This window comes from Sander vitreus, chromosome 10, assembly GCF_031162955.1.
Source record: "Sander vitreus isolate 19-12246 chromosome 10, sanVit1, whole genome shotgun sequence".
Classification (NCBI taxonomy): domain Eukaryota; kingdom Metazoa; phylum Chordata; class Actinopteri; order Perciformes; family Percidae; genus Sander; species Sander vitreus.
The window spans coordinates 32,039,612-32,059,756 of NC_135864.1; the positions used below are offsets into that span (position 1 = coordinate 32,039,612).

At 40.3% G+C, this 20,145-nt stretch overlaps 2 protein-coding genes and 1 long non-coding RNA gene across 5 annotated transcripts; 2 read left to right on the forward strand and 1 right to left on the reverse strand.

Annotated features, from left to right (window-relative positions):
* The first annotated feature begins 66 nt into the window (after window positions 1–66).
* ctsf (cathepsin F) lies at window positions 67–10,009 on the forward strand. Of its 2 annotated transcripts, none has more exons than XM_078261155.1 (14): window positions 67–468; window positions 1,209–1,319; window positions 1,799–1,880; window positions 2,756–2,817; window positions 3,343–3,415; window positions 5,145–5,258; window positions 5,391–5,539; window positions 5,880–5,976; window positions 6,137–6,217; window positions 6,400–6,519; window positions 6,790–6,854; window positions 6,950–7,040; window positions 7,109–7,167; window positions 9,377–10,009. In XM_078261155.1, exons 1-14 carry the CDS (start codon window positions 223–225, stop codon window positions 9,449–9,451), a joined length of 1,425 nt encoding a protein of 474 aa, XP_078117281.1. In that variant the 5' UTR covers window positions 67–222; the 3' UTR covers window positions 9,452–10,009. The 2 variants fall into 2 exon arrangements, with proteins under 2 accessions (XP_078117281.1, XP_078117280.1); XM_078261154.1 differs by having other exon boundaries at window positions 68–468; window positions 2,753–2,817.
* Window positions 3,486–12,023, reverse strand: LOC144524709 (uncharacterized). The gene is made up of 3 exons (XR_013502632.1): window positions 11,959–12,023; window positions 8,599–8,852; window positions 3,486–4,019 (listed from the first exon to the last, which is right to left on the reverse strand). It is a non-coding gene; the product is annotated as an uncharacterized LOC144524709 (long non-coding RNA).
* Window positions 12,024–12,717: 694 nt separating this feature from the next.
* eif1ad (eukaryotic translation initiation factor 1A domain containing) lies at window positions 12,718–18,837 on the forward strand. Of its 2 annotated transcripts, none has more exons than XM_078261156.1 (5): window positions 12,718–12,883; window positions 13,337–13,455; window positions 15,286–15,394; window positions 16,978–17,086; window positions 17,368–18,837. In XM_078261156.1, the coding sequence occupies exons 2-5, from the start codon at window positions 13,366–13,368 to the stop codon at window positions 17,591–17,593; spliced, it is 534 nt and encodes a 177-aa protein (XP_078117282.1). In that variant the 5' UTR covers window positions 12,718–12,883; window positions 13,337–13,365; the 3' UTR covers window positions 17,594–18,837. The 2 variants fall into 2 exon arrangements, with proteins under 2 accessions (XP_078117282.1, XP_078117283.1); XM_078261157.1 differs by lacking the exon at window positions 12,718–12,883 and adding an exon at window positions 12,998–13,085.
* Window positions 18,838–20,145: the final 1,308 nt, after the last annotated feature.

The following is a 20,145-nucleotide window of genomic DNA, read 5'->3' on the forward strand; positions in this document are numbered from 1 at the left end:
TTACGGATTTAAAAGCGACAATGTTTCTTGAACACACCGCGTCCATTAATACCAGCGGTCTCCTCCCACAACCTCAATCATCCCAGTTTGTTTTGCAACAACACTAACGTCACCAACTGTCGATAACCAAACATCAATTTGTCTACTAGGAAAAGAAAACATTCGTATTTTTACTGAAGAAAGACGCTGGTCCATTTTCTTTCTGACAACATCGGAGCCAACATGGTAGTCGGATTCCGCTGTCCGGTAATCCTGTGGTTGTCCCTGGCCGCCGTGCTGGGCTCGGTCTTCGGGCTTGGTGAGGACATCGACCGGCCTCTGTTCGGGCCTCCAGGCTCTCTTATCCGGCTACAGGAGTCCGACCCTGGCCTGAAGAAGGCTCTGGCGTTCGCCGAGGAGCGCTACAACCAGGGCTCCAACGCCATGCATCTCCGCAAAGTCAGCCGGCTCCTCTCTGCCACCAAACAGGTAACGTTAACAAACAAATACGGTGTATTTAAGCATTATTTTAACGTATTTATTCACAGCACTGTGGCGTCTTACTTTGGCATAACAGACTAGTGTGGATAAAGAATTACGGTTGTATAATGATTTGTGACATTGTAGTAATTAGTTACATAAATCTTTGTAAACAACAGTACGATTTGGGGTTATTTAAAGCTGCGTTAAACTAGCAAGAGTTAGCTAAACAAAAGCCGGAAAGAAGGTGATTTACCTTCAAAATAATGGTATAATCTGGTCACTGACTCACTGCGGTATATGTTCTTTATGCATACGGAGACGTACATTTTTTTATGTTTTAGCTTTCACAGAATTGTTAACAATTTCATTTTGGCGCTTTCTGAAGGCCATCAAGGAAAGGTTACACTCTCGAAATGTTGATCTTTTTATTCTGTCCGGAAGTTATATCGTTGAGTTTAACCTGCCCTTTTGACACAATCGCATCCATCTGTGCCTGATCTGTGCAGTGCAGTATGGCCTCGTGACACCATCCATGCAGCAAAAGAAGCATCCAGATACCAATACATTCACAAAAAAAAGCTTAGTCTGTTTTAATGTCATCCAAATACCGGTACAAACACAAGTATTGGATAACCACTAGACTTAAACACGATCAGAGTCATGTCTAAATGCTTTATTAAGGGCAATATTAATTGTTTGTAAATTAAAAATGACCACTGTATGTGTGTATTTGTTTGTTTTTACAGCTGGTTAAGGGTATCCGCTACACCATAACAGTGGAACTGAGTAACACTCAATGTAAGAAATCCACCATGCTCAGGGCCTGTGACTTCTATCCCGAGTTACAGAAACTCAAGGTAGGGTGTGTGTGTGTGTGTGTGTGTGTGTGTGTGTGTGTGTGTGTGTGTGTGTGTGTGTGTGTGTGTGTGTGTGAGAATAGTTATGGTTTTAGAATCGTAGATTTCTCCAACAAGTTTGTAAAATATCAAAAATGGGAATGTGCATCTAATTGTGTACCAGTGTATTATTGCGGCAGTGAAGTTCTGTTTGTTCAGCAGAGATGTCATCAGTCATCTGATCTTGTGACTTGAGTTTGACTTGAAGTAGCCCCAACAAGCACACTAATGCCTCATGGCCACATGCATGCATACACAAAACAAGACACATAAATAACTTGCTCCTTTGATGTTGTTAGATTTGGCTGCAGCGCACATTATTCCACTTTCTCGATCTATTTTCAGAACAATATACTGTATATGACAACATAGTCTGGTCAATTTCCTCTTTATAATATAGAATATCTCTGTCCTGTGTATTTTTTTATTTTTTATGTCAGACCGAGGTGTGTGTGTTCGAAGTGTGGGACATTCCCTGGCAGGGCACTTCAACTCTGCTCAAACAGAAGTGCCAGCCTACAGGTCAGTCAGCAGCCAAACACATTCATCAGTAAATATCTGTGATTCATAGTTGTTGGTTACAGCTGTCCCTTGGTCAAAGTATAGCTGAAAAACATAGGTATGGTTCACATTGAGTGACTGTGGTTCCTCTGCAATGTTATCATTAACATTTATTCTTACCCCAAACAAGCGGAGCCTAACTGTAATCACTGTTGGCCTACTGTTTAGGTGGTTACAGGTGGTTACAGAGGGGCTTAGGAGACCATTTGAGCTTTAGCGGAAAGGGGGGGGGAAGGACTGAGAAGTTGTTGTTGTTCAAATTTTTTGGCTAAGTCCTGGATCTTCGCTATCCTACCTACGGCACCTTTAAAACAATGTATATGCAAAAAAAATAATCTTTAAAGTGGCATTTTAAACCACCATTGTAAAGAAAGATTCCTAGAAAAGTAAAATGATCTAATTGTAATGATTGGCAGGGCATGGACATAGTCATGGAGAAAAGACTTTATGCAAATGTTCCCTTCATTTTGACCATATCTTGTTCTGCTTTGGCCTTAAACTTTGCATGTTGCCCAAAACAGTTGACTAAATAATGCCTTCATTTATATGTTATGTTATAATAATGTTTACTTCTGATAGGTGATGCTTTATACCAAATAGATAAACGAGGTATAAGGTTGAATAGTGATGAGTATACCCATAAATGTTGATTTAGACTTACAAGCAGTAATGTATCATGTCAAAAACTGTTCTACAGCTCCCATGTATTTCCATTTAATAGACTCACTTATTTGAAATCCATAGAGTCAATGTATTTTTGGACACATGAAACATGAATATATGTATTTTGCACATTGACGCATGACATGTTGTCCTGGATGTCTTTTATTTAGCAGTTGAACCTCAACTAGAAGAGACCAACAAGGTCGTGGATGCATCCACCAGCCAGCCTCTGGAGGTAAAAGTGACGTCCTATTCTGTACATATAACAGGACTGACAACAATGTTGATATTAAGGCTACGTTTACACGACAACAATCTAAAAACGTGAAAAGTTTTTTCTTTTACGTTTAGACGGCGGTGTTTTGAATGGGCTGCCGAGGTCCACCTTCACTGGGAGGTGAGGGGTAGGTGGGGATGAGAGTGCGCCGCTTCTCTGGCTCTGGCTCCACAGAGACCGGTTTTGCTAGTTTACATGGCGACACTGGAGTTACGTACTCCAAAGATTTCCCTCTGGAACTCGGTTCAAAAGGATTCGTTTGCAGCCCCCCAAAATGCTGTTGTCGTGTAAACGAACAGCCAGAACGTAAAAATACTTTTGCGTATTATGCTGAAAACGTTGCCGTGTAAACGGCCTCTAAGTTTCATCTGGTTATTTGCCTCGAATATACTCCAGCAATCCATTGGTTGTGTAAACTGCTATCATCAGCTTGATCTTTAGATGGATGATGAGGTCATGTGTTGTTGTGTGTTTGTCTGGCAGGAGTCTGTGGAGCTGTTGGGCCAGTTCAAAGAGTTCATGGTTAAATACAATAAGGTCTACAGCAGCCAGGAGGGTGAGTGAGTGACTGACACACATATATTGTACATTAGCATCATTTGTCGCCTTCCTGTTTTCACAGCCTGAACCCTTTATGCACTCACATTCTTCTCATAACAGCAAATAAAGCCCTTCATCCTTTATGAAAACCTATACATGAGGGTAAATATCCCCCATCCATTCGGAACCTTTGCATATCTCGTGTAGTCAACAATAAATAAATAATACTACATTTAAAATGGCAAAGAATCCCACACAAGACATTAAAGGCATCATGACTGTTAGGGGAAAAACTCAGGAGCAGCACAACTCATTTCACATATGTGAAGAAGATTAGAGACTTTGATGTCTTACACAGGAGCATTTAGTCAACACTCAATTGAGAGAATTAAGCAGGCAGTACAGTTTAACCACAGTGTGTTATTGTGCAGTGTCATCCCAACACTCTGAAGTTCCTGTCTTCCTGAAGGTGTATTTAAAGCCATGCTGGAGGCGTTCTCTTTAGCTGAACCTTTAAGGTAAACAAAGACACAGATGCTAAAGCCTGGTTCAGCCTCTCTCTCTCTCTGGGAAGTATGCAGAAGTGTGGCAGGCCCACCGACCTCCAAAAGGAGGCAGTCCTGAAACAAAACATCCCCTTATCACTTAGCTGTCTAGATTCCTTAAATCTGTAGAGAGACAAACATAATTATACATGAACAGGTTTGGTTATTATGACCTGATGTTGTCTAAGCTTTCCCTTTGTGTTATCATACCACAACATGACACGACAGTTTAATCACATGAATATGCATGCACGTTTCAGAGAATAAAAAGATGAAACAGGTGCAGACAGACAAACTGTTTGTCTCAGTCAGTGAGGGGAAGATAATAAGGACTGACTGGTTGTTTGATAAAAGAGATAGGGGGCTGTAGTGATACTGTTTCTTGCTTTTTGGTTTTAAAAAGTCCAAAACCTTCTAAAAATCACTACAAGTGAGACTGTTAATGGAAATGAAAAGTTATGTGTGGCTTTGCATTCAGAATCATGTGTCCTGTCAAAACAATCCAGATCAACACACCTACCAAATAGGCCTGCACGATTAATCGTTATAAAATCTGTTCGCAATTTCATTTTTAAATTCCTTCGATATTTTTTTTTGCTTTTGTGGACATTTTCGGCCTTTATTTTGATAAGACAGCTGAAGAGTGTGCTAAGAAATCATTCTGTTTTTGATACCGTATTTAAATTGGCAATTGACAAACTCCATTTCTCTAGAGACTGAAGCTGAAGAAACTGAAGACATGTTTTAATTCTGTAAAGACATGTTCAAGGAGTTCAGATAGAGCCTGTATCAGGGCCATATTTAGTTCAATGTGTTATATGTCACTATTTATGGTAGCCTACTCTACTTAAATAGCCAGTATGTACTTTATTTTCTGTATTCATTGAAGCCTCTGTGTTTACAGGCTTGTACTTCGGTTTGGTACTGCCAATTTGTTTTGTTTTGTCATGGTTCATGTGTGCAATAAACATTACACTTCGTGAGAAAAAAAACGTGGCAGAGAATCGTGATATCAATTCTAAGCTAAAAAAATCGTGATTCATATTTTTCCCTGAATCGTGCAGGCCTACTACCAAACCACCTCTGCCTTCTCGTGTTTTGCAACTATCACATAAAATGTAAAAAGGGAATAAACAGGGCAGTTAAAGAGATTATTTTACTAAATGTTTTTTTGTGTTGATTTGACTTTTGATCCTGCAGAGGCAGATCATCGTCTGCGCATCTTCCACCAGAACCTGAAAACTGCAGAGAAGCTCCAGTCTTTGGATCAAGGTTCTGCTGAGTACGGAGTCACCAAGTTCAGCGACCTAACTGGTACGTGTCTGCATGTGTGTGCATTTGTATTTCCACACAGTTTCCAATGAGGAAATGTACCTTCTGTTGCATCAGCTCTTTTAAAAAAAATTAACACAAAAGTTTGATGGCTCTCCCTCGGTTTTTCTCCAGAGGAAGAGTTTCGCTCTGCATACCTGAACCCACTACTGAGTCAATGGACTCTTCATCGACCAATGAAACCGGCCTCTCCTGCCCGAGGCCCCGCCCCTGCCAGCTGGGATTGGCGGGATCATGGAGCTGTCAGTTCCGTTAAGAACCAGGTAACAACAAACAGATTTATTTATAGGGCAGTCGTACCGAACAGCATGTTACTAATGAATAAATTATACCTCCTGCCTCCTGTGTGTGTGTGTGTGTGTGTGTGTGTGTGTGTGTGTGTGTGTGTGTGTGTGTGTGTGTGTGTGTGTGTGTGTGTGTGTGTGTGTGTGTGTGTGTGTGTGTGTGTGTGTGTGTGTGTGTGTGTGTCTGTCTGTCTGTCTGTCTGTCTGTCTGTCTGTCTGTCTGTCTGTCTGTCTGTCTGTCTGTCTGTCTGTCTGTCTGTCTGTCTGTCTGTCTGTCTGTCTGTCTGTCTGTCTGTCTGTCTGTCTGTCTGTCTTGCAGGGTATGTGTGGATCCTGCTGGGCATTTTCTGTGACAGGCAACATTGAAGGCCAGTGGTTCCTAAAAAATGGGTCGCTGCTGTCCCTCTCTGAACAAGGTAACACACACACACACACACACACACACACACACACGTGAACAGGCCCAAACACAAATGATACAATAATTCAATAACTTTTTCCTGCAGAAAACAATCACTGTTTATATTTGCAGATAAAATCCATGATTTGATTGGTTCATTGATTTGTCCTCCACAGAGCTGGTTGACTGTGATGGGCTAGACCAGGCATGCAAAGGAGGGCTGCCGTCAAATGCTTATGAAGCTATTGAGAAGCTGGGTAAGAAAGACATGGGTGGAGGACAAGTGATGTGTGTAACCATTTTGAAACATTTTAGCTTGCTATTCCCATTTTATTAAATTGATTGACTCTGAGCAGCCTGCAAAAACACACATGTGCTTTATGCTGATGCTGAGTGCAAACCTAAACCATTTAATCATCATCCTTCATGTATTGTTTAGGTGGCCTGGAGACAGAGACTGACTACTCCTACACTGGGAAGAAGCAGAAGTGCGACTTCACCACCATGAAGGTGGCCGCCTACATCAACAGCTCTGTGGAGCTGTCCAAAGATGAGAAGGGTGAGTGGGCTGAGCCAATGGATAGGGAATGAAGACGGAAGGGAAGACTAAGCACTGACAAACATGTCAACATGTAATATTACTAAAAAACACACCAAGAAGCTTTTTTTTTTTTTTAAATCTGAAAGTAAACTAATTAGATATATGTAATGAAGTAATGTGGAGATAAATGGCTGTTGGTTTTGCAGGTATATCAACTGTTGCGAAGACGATTCAGCCGTGTGGCAGTTTGAAACAGAGCTGTTAAATGGATTTTATTTTTCTCCTCAGAAATTGCTGCTTGGCTGGCTGAGAATGGACCAATCTCTGTTGCACTGAATGCCTTTGCCATGCAGGTAAGCAGTTCTGTCCACCACAGCAATGACTGAATCAATACAAAATATAAAACACTTGCCATCACCTCTCTTTTTTGTCTTTTTAAATGTCTTAGTTCTACAGGAAGGGTGTGTCTCACCCTTTGAAGATCTTCTGCAACTCCTGGATGATCGACCACGCTGTGCTGCTGGTGGGATTCGGAGAACGTAAGTGTTTTTATCTTGGCTTAATTTACCCAGTTCCTACTCTTGTATTAATGCTTCTGTGCTTTCAGGTCAAAGTATCCCATTCTGGGCCATCAAAAACAGCTGGGGAGAGGATTATGGAGAGCAGGTAAGACAACCCCACTAACAATCTTTGTTTGTAGATTAGAGAAAGGTTGAAAGAGGCATTAATAGTATAATAAAACAATACTTTATTCTTCTTGAACGTAGCAACCAGGACCCACATTCTTATTCTTAAAGTGCTCATATTATGCTTTTTGCCCTTTTCCGTTTACTTTATTGTGTTGCATATCTTTTTTGTGCACGTTATAGGTTTACAAAGTGAAAAAGCCCAAAGTCCACCCCAAAGGGACTTACCATCTCCAACAGAAAACACTGTTCACAAACTGCTCCAAACAGCTCTATTGTAGTCCAGCCTTTACTTCCGTGACGACCGTCCGTCACTTTGTAACACACGTTATAATGCTCGCCTAGCTGCTAGCGTAGCACGCCCTCATACTCTGCTTCTGACTGGCTAGTAGTCCTTACCTAGCTACTGCGCATGTGCGACTCCCAACAAAGATGGAACAGAAGTGAGAGGTCTCACTCTGTAGCTAAAACAGAGACCTCAACACACAGGGTGAAAAGAGGAGCTGCAGCAATGTGCAGTACGACAAAAATATGGTGTTTAAAAAAGAAAAATAAATGTAACCATGTAAACCTATTCTGATATAAGCTCTAAATACAATTATGAACCTGAAAATGAGCATAATATGAGCACTTTAATAAAAATTAAAGCTCTCACTAGAATGTCTTAAATTGACAAGAAGATAAGTAAAAACCATAGACTGTTGAAACTAAAATAAAACAGTCACCACTCTTAAATTTGACACAGGAAGACCTTAAAGGGGTGATAGAATGATTATATAGGGTATTTCACACAGTTCCTTAAGGTCTCCTAATAGGGTATGTAACATTGGTTGGGCTTAAAATTGCCCGAATGCTATTTTATGGGTCCTTAACTACCCTGTGAATATGGCTCTATTTGTAACAAGAGCTTTTCTTCCAAATATGGTATGCTCATGAATATTTAGATGAGCTGCGCGCTGATTGGTTTGAGCGAACCACATAGAAACACATTGGAGACGAGACAGCAGGTCTCATATTTCAGACACTGCAATGTTTTGTTACTAAATTCACTTCTGAGACTTTTTTATGCGAGAAATCAACTATATAAAGCTCAAATATGGGCCGTTTTATGAAAATTGATGGCTAATTGCAAATTTGGTAAGACGTGTCGGATTTCAGGAGCTCCACACAGTCTGACGAGACAGCGGCAGCCCCGCTGCGCTCCATACCCAGGAGAAAGTCACCGTTTCTGGGTTACTGGACAACCGGGGCTTGGGGCTCCACGGAGCTGCCCGGCTGCCGGCATAACTATAATATATTTACAGTTTGAATTTCGTCACACCACTTCTATAACAGCTACCCTAAGGTCTTACAAACGCTTGTGTCCGATTTCAATTCAATGCATTTTTGTGAATAGGAGGGGTTTCGTTACCTGCTGGTGTCCCTTCAATCCTATGGGTAAAGATCGCGGCTAGCTGCAGGCCCTGGAGCTTCGTCAGGGCCTTGGCATTTGGTAGTCCAGTAACCCACAAACGGTGACTTTGCGCAGGTATGGAGCGCCGCGGGCTTCCGGTCGTGACGGAGATCCATCTAGCTCACAGCAGGCCGGGGTCTACGAAGGAGGACACGCCGGGCGGCGAGGCAGCACCGGCCGCTGTCACGTTAGCCTGCTGAGCTCCTGCTGAACTGCGACACACAGTCGGACAAAATTTGCAGTTAGCCATCAATTTTCGTAAAACGGCCCATATTTGACCTCTATATAGTTGATTTCTCGCATAACAAAGTCTCATAAGTGAATTTAGTAATTAAATAGCGGACCTCTGGAGATCTGCGTGACCTAGCTAGATTCAGAAGACTAAGCTGACCTCAGGTCAGTGGTGTAGCCTATGCAAATGTTGGGGCGTGACAAAGACTAGGAGTTGAGGAGTTGACGTCAACTTTTAGCTTTGTTGAGATTGGCCCGTTTTCAGCAGCAGTTTCCAATTGTGAGATTTGCAGAGGAAAGGAGTGTCAATGGGACTTTGAGGTTCTACGTATGTCCTATTTACCCTCCAAACTGTCGTTTTTCAACTATGACAAGGTAAAATCGTTTTTGCGTTCTATCACCCCTTTAACAGGACCACAGCCTGGTGTTGTTCTGCTGGGTTGCACCATACAGTGTAACACTAACTACTGTCTTGTATATGTGTTTTTCTCTTTCTCTCATACAGGGTTACTACTACCTATACAGGGGGTCCAATGCCTGTGGGATCAACAAGATGTGCACATCTGCTGTAGTCAATTAAAGCACTACACACACACACACACACACACACACACACACACACCCCATCATACTACATGTACCACTACACACACACACATTTGATCATTCAATCAGACGCACATGAAATCCTACTGAAGTTTTCCATTAAACCAAACTTAGTGTTCCACCTTAATACCTCACACCTCGTGTCCGTTTACTAAAAACATACCAGCTCTAATTGAAGCTAGCTTTGCTGAAGTTGTTTAAAGTTGATTTTATGCGCACATTTTATTCCGTTAGCCCTGCAAGTCGTACTGATTGCTGTGTTTTACTCCGTTTTGGTTTTAACGCATCTTCCCTCAAAGTAACTGAGCCCACAATTCGTGTGCACTTATTGTTATACTTCCCATGTGTTTTTTTGAATGTATTGTTACCAGCGTTCATGCTAATGCTATGTAGTACTTGAGAGGGGTTTTGAAAGAAAGGGGGTTACCTTATATTGGCCTGCACATTACTGGATAACTGCAATGTAATTGTAAAAACTGCTGTAAGACAGTGAGAAATGAATGAAGGTTGAATAAAAAAGTGTGGAATCCTATTCTTTGTTTATGGTGTTCTTTTCTTATATGCACTGGAACAACAAAATTAAACTTTATCGATTGAAAACACAAACAAATGAAACCTAACATTTTACTGTGATTAGATTATAATGTCTATATATTGACCTTATTCATAAACCACAATATACATTGACTTAATAAAATGTCATAGTAACATATATATAAAAAGTAAGTGGAGACAACATTTTACTTCATAGAAATGCACTGCTGTTATGGTGAATTTGTGGGACAATGTGTCTGACTCCAATAAAAGACTTATATATCCCGCGCATTCGTTAAATTGGTATTACATTGATCCTAAGCAAGAGCCAAATAAGATGATAAGATAAAGTCAAATACATTTGTTTAATCAGTCAAGCATCAGAGTTACAATACACAGATCTGTGGGATCACAAAGCACGCGGAGACTAAGTTTCCCTAGTAACAGACAAAAAATCCAGAGCCGGTCCACGTATCGCTAGACTGTCAGACCTTGTGAGCCCCGATCTATTCTTCCCCTCATCTAGTATACTTTCTTTCTTGGGCCCCCTCTTCTTCTCCCGCACCGGGACTGTTATTTTCACAGAACACACGCCAGAGGGCCACAGTATTATGTCTCGTCCTCATTTGCTCTCACGCGAAGCGGTACATTCTGTTCCTGTTTCATTTGTTATTATTACTAAATGTACTTTGCTCACGACTCATGACCTTTAACTACTCTATAGTTATGGCTTGAGCTAAACCTTCTGTGCAATACGCATACACCAAAACACACTTGGTCTCTTATGGAAACCTTTTACATTCTTATTATATTTATCTGCAAATAGTAAGAACATTATTCTACAGTAGGATTTAGTGGCATCAAGTGGTGAAGTTGCAGATTGCAACCAACTGAATACCATTGTGTCCCACATCATTTATATGCTGAGACCCGAAATCAGCTAATTACAGTCGAGATGGTATGGTAGCAGAGAATAAATAATAAAAAACAAAACCCATAAATTGTGACAATTATTCTATTAGCTGGTGTGTATCAGCTAACCTAATATTAGTGGAAAAGACAAACAATAATTCATTTCTATGTCAGTGAGGGTTTTTGATTTTTACATTAATTCAGGTGATATTTACCCATAAATATGGTCATATTGACCATATCAGATATTTCTTTAAAAAGGTAATCTTTGTATATTAGAATTTGTTGTGTGTCACCTAGTGTTTGGTTTGTCTGTTCTGGGCTACTGTAGAAACATGGCAGTGCATTATGACAGACTCCATAGAAGAGGACCCGCTCCATGATACATACACACTAAGGAAAAATAGTTATGAATATTATATTCCATTTCTAAGTCCTATACACACACTGCTCCTTTAAATAAAAATAGCTGAAATTTGAAAGGAGACATTATTAAATAAAAAAACAATGTGTTCCCATAGACGATAAAACAAATGGTTTATAATTATGTTCGTTGTACCTCAAGGTTTTAATTTTGGGTCCAGTTTGTATATTGATGACCTACTTGAAGTTTGTCCACCTACTGTAACTTCATACGGTCACATATCTACATGCTAACAACACGAAGCAGCCCGCAGAAGAACTAACAGCTTCAATGGTCAATATGAAAATCTGAAATTGGTTAACAAAAGCAAAATCTGTATGTTTTTTTCACAGTCTGCAAATAGAGATGCAGAGCCAGGGAGAAGACTATCAGTAGTGCACAAGTTTAAATATTTAGGCATTATAATAGATACATAACTCACATTCAAAACACATGTTACAGAAGTTGTGAACAGAATTAAATTGAGTTTAATTTTAGTTACATTAAGAACAATTTAACTGTAGTGAACACCAATGGCATGATTCTTTTTTTAAAAACTAAATATTTCTTAAACTGTGAAAACATGATCAAATCTGCAGATATTTTACTTGTGTATATCGAGCAGCACATACCTGGCTGGAACAGTATGAAAACAGGACGAAGGACGATCACATCTCTTAACTCTTTCTCCAAATCTACAAAACAGTGGTTACTGGAAAATCAAACATGCTACCATAATCTGGAGTAGTGGGGTAGTCTGTGCCTATGTGCTTCTATCTGTGCTTATGTGCTCTTGTATGTTTTCTTTTAATGCCATCAACCTGCCAGGGTGCACAGATGAAAATTAGCCTGTATGGCTCAATCAGGCACAATTATATGAGTGCTCCTGTTAATTAATTAATTAATTAACTATTAATTAATAGTCCCTTAATTGTCCCTTCTTAAATAAAATAAAATGAACAGAATAATATATGATATCCATGTCTCCTTGTGTATTATGTTAGAACAGGTTGGCAACATTGAATGCTAGTGATCTTGAATGTTGCTCAAATTGAGAGAAAATGAAACTCTATTTCCCACAATGCAAAGGCACTGCCACGGAAACACTAGATCACTAGACTTTAAATCTAGTAACAATCTGATTCAATGAGATACTAATATAATCAGACAATGAATAACAATTGATGCTGAAGTGACAAAGTTGAATTGTAGTATCACTGTCTTTATCTGAAATGTTAAGTGTGTAATTCTAAACCCTCATCACATGTCCCTCCGAAACGCTGTGGGTTAAAGTCTGTCGATGCGAGATTAGCCTACAAATTAAAGTCAAATATACATCAACCTTTATTTTGAAAAGGGTAGACCACCATACACCGGAAGCGTAACATTTGGTGATGTCAGACAACAGGAAGGAATTAAAGAAACGCATGCGGTTTAGCTTTACTGATAAGACACTTCAACGTGTCTTTTCTCCAAAGTAGTTTTTAGCTGCTGTCAAGCTGGCCAGAAAAACGTTCTGCTTTAAAGAGACACAAATATTCTTTTATTTCTTTCAAGGTAATTTAGTTATCTAGCTAACATGGTTGAGCTGCATGTTGACATAGCTTGCTCATGTTAGCATCACTAGTCAGCGAATGCACTAGTAAGGGCAGTGACGGTTTAGAACCGGTTTAGCTAGCTAGTTGATGGTAATGTTATATTGACGTTAATTGTAAGAAAGCAACTATTTGCTTACGTTCCTAGCTTACTAGATATATAGGTAAATGGAATGTTAAGTATTGTCATTCGTCTAACGTGAACCATCATTGAAATCACTGCAGTAGCCAAAGTTTGTAAAAGTTGCTAAGCTAACGTTAAGTTAATTTGTCTAAGCTTGGCTAATTTTCACGTTAACTTGTCAGTTTTGATTTTTGTCGTGTGGTTTATCAAATCTCCTGTTTCAATGTCTTGTCTCTTAATGTATCGTTACTTGACTAGCTAGCTACCTCACTGTTTATCTTCTGTTCTCAGCTGGCGAAGAAACCTGAAGCTCACCGTTTATGATGTCACAGGCCACCAAACGCAAACACGTTGTCAAGGAGGTTTATGGAGACTTTGTCACGCCCACAGAAAACCAGCAGATTGTAAAGGTGAGATGTGTGTGGACTAGGAGTGGGACGTACACAGAAGTCACGGTTCGGTTCATACCTCGGTTCAGACATCACGGTTCGGTACAATGGAGGGAAAAGCAAAACAAAAATGCAGAAGGCAATTTTTTTTTTTTATTGTGCGTGACTCAGGCTGTACCACCTAGTGTCATCATCTCCCCTGAGCTAGCTGCAACAGCCTGAAGTGTGTAAAGTAAGATGTAAACAATAGAGGGTTTTCACGACGTGTCATCAGACCCGAAGTCGCCATATTGGAGGTACTCCGCATCACAACAAAGCACAGGCACTGAAGTAGATCCCCAACGCCGTCAAGGAAAATGGTTAATTATTGCCGTGTTTTAGGTTGTACCAATAGGTCAGACCGAGAAAGAACTGACGCTTTCATTTACCACTCAGTTAATAAAATGAGCAGTCACCGTGAGATCGCTTTCCGTAGCACAAGAAGTCCAACCATCAGTCGTTAGTGAAACGGAGGGTGCAGCTGACAATTCGTGCTCCATCAACGTCCGTGTTTCGTTGTATATTATGGAAGGGACTACAGTTTGCCTCATATGTGGATGGGATGGCATGTTGTAACCAAGGGGGTAAGCTTCTCCTCACAACGCGTAGCTCCTATGGCGCCATTTTGATGCTAACAAGCCATCACCTCCTGTTAGCATTACATTGACTGCCATTCATTTTGACGTCACTTGACAGCGAATAACTTTACATCTGAAGCGTTTAAAGACTCTATTTGTCCGTTGTTTATTTATAAAGAAACACGACAATGTATAAAAGGCTCCATTACCTTGTACCTCACGTTATAGCTCCGTACCAGACGTTTTTGTAAAAATAGGCTAACGATTGTGTCATAACCACGCGACTTACTGTCTCATAGTAGAGGAATTACCGTATAGTACAGGAGAAGCTCACAGGCAGTTTGGACTTACATTAGCTGTTTAAGTTTAATTATTAATGTTAACTAGCATTTTAGTTAGCAGTAATTAGCCTGTGTCTATGTTATCTCCTTACATATACCTACGCTCTCCGTCTCTGCAAGATTGGGAATGATTGAGATTTCTCTTGGCACAGCTACCAGAAGACTTCCAACTTTCAGACAGGTTGCTCACGTCACATCTACGTCGTCTCTCTCAGTTGGAGGCTGCTCAGTAACGCTCAGCCATCACCGGAAAAGTGCTTCTAATATCCTTCACTGGTCTCCGTCCAGAGCAACGGGATCTGTTGGTCCATTCTTATATACTGTCTATGGTTGTAACGAGGTTTGAGTACATAGGGCAAATACTTGAAGCCAGGTTCCTCTACGAGTGAATACGAGCTCATTGAAGATGACATGTAAATTCCGATTGCTTCAGTGATTTGGGCCCTCTTTGTATCTAAAGGCTGGTTAAGCACTGTAGGGAGGAGAAGTTGGAAAGTTTTCCCAAACTTGCGATCTTAAAGAGGCCGGCGGGTCATCTAACTCGCCATACTTGACAGACTCACTCACTGGGCCGTCTCACTGGGCGCCAATCCGAGCTTCAGAGCTAAGGCGGGGCTACAGATTAGGTGTCCCTAAAGAACCTGCATATCTAACTGTAGTTACATTAATTAATTTGCACTCAAGTTTTATTTATTTTATACCGTGTATTCTCTGTGTAAATTCATGCACCGAACCGTGACGCCTGTACCGTTTCGGTTCAATACGAATACATGTACCGTTCCACCCCTAGCGTGGACTGCATTGTATTTAACGTATGGACCGTAAACAACCACCCACATAACGGCAAATGAAACATTTCACTCCTTCATCATCCTCTACCTGTGCACTTGTAGGTTACTGGTAGCCGTGGTAACAACCTCCATGAAGCTGTCACGGCCCAGGGTGTGACTTTCCTGGTGAGCATGCCCCCCAAGTTCCGCAAGAACCTCTGGATCAAGAGAGGTAAGTGATGAGGTGGGATGTTTAATTGAAATATTAAAGATTATTACATAGATCATTCGGTATCAATTACAAAAGCTGGTTGAGGACCCACTCAAAAAAAGAAAACACCAAACCTCTCCGTAGTGCTACTAGAGATCTAAAACTCCAGGGTACCTTTTAACTATAGCCCTGGACTCAGATTGGGGAAACAAGTGGCAACATTTCCCTGTCAAATACCATATAACTATGCAATATTAGTTTTTAGAAATCATCATAAACTTTCTGAAAATCAGACTCTGTAGTTTTCACACTTGATTTTTTGAAGATTTTTCAACTTTATTTGTGTCTCCGAAGGGCAATTGGGTGTGCAGCAGGTATAAGTGGGGTATATAGTAATATAGTGGAGTGGGGTGGGGGGGACTAGAGTAAGCCTAAACAGTAAAAACTGGAATACAACCGTTCCAACCGAATAAATACTGTACCAGTACAAGGTGCATGGGTAGCAGCATCAAAGTAGCCTACACAGGGTAGGAAAAGTGCATATTAGCCTTACAAATATGACACAATATAATCAACGACAACATCAGCATCCATTACATTACATCACCAACCCCTTTTGTCAATGTCTCTGACGTCCTCAACACATAGTCAACAGACTAGAATATATAACCAACCAAGAAATAAAGAGAGAAAAGAAATAAGATGTTAGATCAGAGGTCACTAATAGGTCCGGACCCAGACGCCATCCTATCCGAACCTGGACCTATGACTGATAAATTATTGAGAATTATTACCTTTTGATGGAGTGTTTCCATTTTAACTGGCACAGCTTTTCTAACCTTTACAGCGCTGGTTTAGTGGGCCAGGAAACTCTCAGACCAGGTGAATGCGTTTTTAAATCACCACTCACGTGATGCTACTCAGCCAATCAAATCTGTGCATTCCCATAAGCATTGCCACTCAAGTCAGTGAGTGAGATATACACACACAGGGGTTAGACGAGACAAGAGACAACAGTCCGAGAAATAACCGAGTCAGAGAAAAGTAATTTCACGTTGCTTGCCTAGTTACTGAAAACGTCCTCAAGCAAAGGTCCAGAACATCATGAAGTCTAACTTGTGCTAAGTTTCAGTGCCATATATTGAAGTAGCCTTGTAGTTGTATCGTCTGTAAGTAGTCAACAACTGACTGTCAGATCCAATAAAGAAAATACAATTCAATAATATTTCAACAATATGCATGAGCTTTCACATTGTACTTGAGGGGTTATAAATAATAGAGTAGTACTCTAATGATACATACATGTACTTTTTTTTTTTTTTTAAATAAAGTATAGCTTGAGTTTGCCTTTTTTGTTAGCTCCATTTAACATCTTACCAGTCTCAACCAATAGTATTTATTATTGATAATCCCTCCAGTTCAATGTAAAAACTGACGATATAATCCTAATAAAATGGGGAAAGGGACAATATAAGTCACAAGTTCAATGATGCATTTGTAAGTACTGGCTGAAACAAAATCTCAATTTCTCTTAATTTATAAAAAAAAAAAAAAGCTTTGTTTTTGGTTCACATTTCATATATGTCTGCTTTCTGATCCCCAAGGTGACTATGTGATTGTGGATCCCATTGAGGAAGGAGAGAAGGTGAAGGCAGAGATCAGCTTCATTCTCTACAAAGATCACATTCAGAACCTGCAAAAACTACACCTCTGGTGAGTGAGAACCCAGCAGGACACACACACACACACACACACACACACACACACACACACAGCACAATATTGCTCGATGGTGTTTTAATCCCCCAACGTCTCCCTCCAGGCAGCGCTGCGACCGTTGACTTCAAGGCACCTAACCTTAACCATTGCCTAATCCTAGTGCCTTCCAGGCAGCGCTGCCTGGAAGGAGACGTTGGCGGGCTTAAAACACAGATAAACCAAAATTTTGCAAAGCGTAACTGAGTGTATTGTGTTTTTTCCTTGACTTCCTCCAGGCCAGAGGGGTTTACGGAGGAGCCGCCAGAGCAGGACAAGACGGACAAACAGCAGGATAAGGAAAAGGAGACGGAGGAGAAAGACGAGGAATTCAGTGACTCTGAAGATGATGAAAGTGACATCTTTGTAAACACCAACCGCTGTAACTACCACTACAGTGAGAGTGAGGAGGACAGTGAGGAAGAAGATGATGACAAAGAGAAAAGGACAGAAAATGGTTCATAGTTCGCAGCACCGAGGACACGGACAATCAAGAGTGAGATTTGTGGAAATTATGAGACCGTGTGCTCTGCTGCTGCGGGATGACTGATGATTTGAAATGATGATCCTGATGCAACAGCTCCCTCTGGACTCTGGCCTGTTGTAGCGATAAATGGCTGGGCTCATTGAATGGACTTAAACTTAATGGAACAAAATAAGTCTTGTTTGTTTGAATAAAAAATCCCAGTATCGTCACACTTTAACTGAAATTGAATAAGAATCCCATGTCAGTTTGAAATTCTCTAGGATCAATTTCTACTGTACTGTCAGTGTCTGAGCATGTGTCACAAACTCAAGCATGTTTATATTCTGACCTCCAGTGCAGCCATTACTAAAGTACACTACAGGGTATACGCTACACCCAGGCCATACTGTACATTTGCAGGATGATGTTAATGTAAACTGTTAGATCCATTCATCCTCCTCCATAGGACAAAATAAATCTGGTGGAAACTCACAAAAATTGCATAACTCAATCTTTACACCGTTGGCAGAACTACTTTTTTTCTTGAGAATCTAAACAGCTCCAGTTTCACTGGTCCCTTAAAAAGATATTGTTTTAACTAGCAGGACTGTAAACCGCTCTTGTGCAGAGCTCCTTGTAGTGCTGATTGTGTTGATTTGATTTTCAAATGATTGCAGCTGATAGCCATGGGGATTCGCTGTGTTAAAAGCACCGAAAGATCAAGATGCATAGTTGTTCATTGTGACTGCTGTGTGCCTCATCTTTTTCTGACATTCCTTACCCAGTTGCTGATTTTGGTTTGTGTAATGATGAAGGTTTTGGAAATAGATTCATTCTTAAGTTGTGTTTTTCATCACTTGGACTTGATCCTCTCCACATCTTTCTCCTTGTAAAGAATGTCTTTTTGCTCACGTTCAAAGAACCATCTCTCCTCGAAACTGTTGCCAGTGGATATGAAAGTAAACACATTTTTTCCACCATATCTACAAATTCCCAAAAAGTAGCTCACATATAGGACATAAAGCCACTTACCAAGCAGTACATTTGTACTGCCAGTGGAACCAGATCTCCAGGAACTTTCTACTTGACACAGTAAGACATGCAAATAAAGTGGTGCTGAGTGCATCACTTTACTCTTTTACTGATTGAGTGGTTTTGTATGTAAAGGATGCCTGTAATCCTGTGAACTACTGTGAAATATTTTTGCTTTGCAGACTTTAATAAACATTGATGCTAACAAGTTCTTAAAGACTGATTATTTACTAGAAAATGCATTTCCTGCAGAAAAATTATTGTGAATGCTGGAAAGCTAAATTGCTAAAGCAAAACTGGATTTCTGGCATAATTGCGTAAGAAGGTAAGGTAGTGAGAAAAGTGGGAATGGTTTTAATTAAGAATTTCACTGAAATGTGGAATAATACCAATAATTTAAAAAACAAGTGGAATATTTTATGTTTGCTTGTATAGTATGTTGAAGAAAGTGAAAAAAGTCATAGTATAGCATGTCGAAAAAACTGATGATGAAGCCTTCAAAGAAAGTGATAAAAAAGTCATAGTATAGTATGTTGTAAAAAGTGAAAAAAAACAGAATAGTATGTTGAAAAAAGTGATGCTACGGTGCTAATGCTGCAGCCTGCTCTCGAGCATCAGATCAATTGATTATCACACGGCGCCCAACGCAAGAGGTATGAGTAGTGCTACGCTTTAATGGCCATTTAAAATGTGCGCACACATAGCTAGGCACAAACTCAATGCATTGGTTGCCAATGAGGGTGGACAATAGACTGTTACGAAAAAACATTTGATTGACTGACTTTTATCATGGAGATACACGACGCAGGGTCGAACATAATTACCGGGACTGGTGTGCGTGAAGTTACCACTGGTAAACCCAGTAGTGTGACTAGCGGTGTTGAACCACAAACTGAAAAAAAACGGGTAGTTAAACTCACTGCAAAAGTGCTTGCTGATAAATTGGACAGGTTGGCTAAGCTACACAAAGCAAGTGTTTTAAGAAAATCAATACAAAGGTTAATATTAAAGGGTGATAAAATACAGGTACAGAATGCAGAGCATTCCCTTCTCCTGTGATTTATTTAATGACTGAAAATAATTTATGTGGACTTTAAATATGAAGTCATATAACCCCTAATGTGGCATCAGCTGAAAATAAACTGCAGTGTGTGTTCATGGTAATTTAGGAACATGTCAGCCAGTGCAACAGTGTTTTTAAAGGTCCCATGACATGGTGCTCTTTGGATGCTTTTATATAGGCCGTAGTGGTCCCCTAATACTGTATCTGAAGTCTCTTTTATATAGGCGGTAGTGGTCCCCTAATACTGTATCTGAAGTCTCTTTTATATAGACCTTAGTGGTCCCCCTAATACTGTATCTGAAGTCTCTTTTATATAGACCTTAGTGGTCCCCTAATACTGTATCTGAAGTCTCTTTTATATAGACCTTAGTGGTCCCCTAATACTGTATCTGAAGTCTCTTTTATATAGGCCGTAGTGGTCCCCTAATACTGTATCTGAAGTCTCTTTTATATAGA

Excerpts from the sequence above, each read along its gene's own strand:
- ctsf (XM_078261154.1), top strand. The coding sequence starts at position 223 with ATGGTAGTCGGATTCCGCTGTCCGGTAATCCTGTGGTTGTCCCTGGCC. Across the intron at positions 6,855-6,949 it reads TGAATGCCTTTGCCATGCAG|TTCTACAGGAAGGGTGTGTC; the intron begins GTAAGCAGTTCT and ends TAAATGTCTTAG. Across the intron at positions 7,041-7,108 it reads GCTGGTGGGATTCGGAGAAC|GTCAAAGTATCCCATTCTGG; the intron begins GTAAGTGTTTTT and ends CTGTGCTTTCAG.
- eif1ad (XM_078261156.1), top strand. The coding sequence starts at position 13,366 with ATGATGTCACAGGCCACCAAACGCAAACACGTTGTCAAGGAGGTTTAT. Across the intron at positions 13,456-15,285 it reads AAAACCAGCAGATTGTAAAG|GTTACTGGTAGCCGTGGTAA; the intron begins GTGAGATGTGTG and ends GTGCACTTGTAG. Across the intron at positions 17,087-17,367 it reads CTGCAAAAACTACACCTCTG|GCCAGAGGGGTTTACGGAGG; the intron begins GTGAGTGAGAAC and ends GACTTCCTCCAG.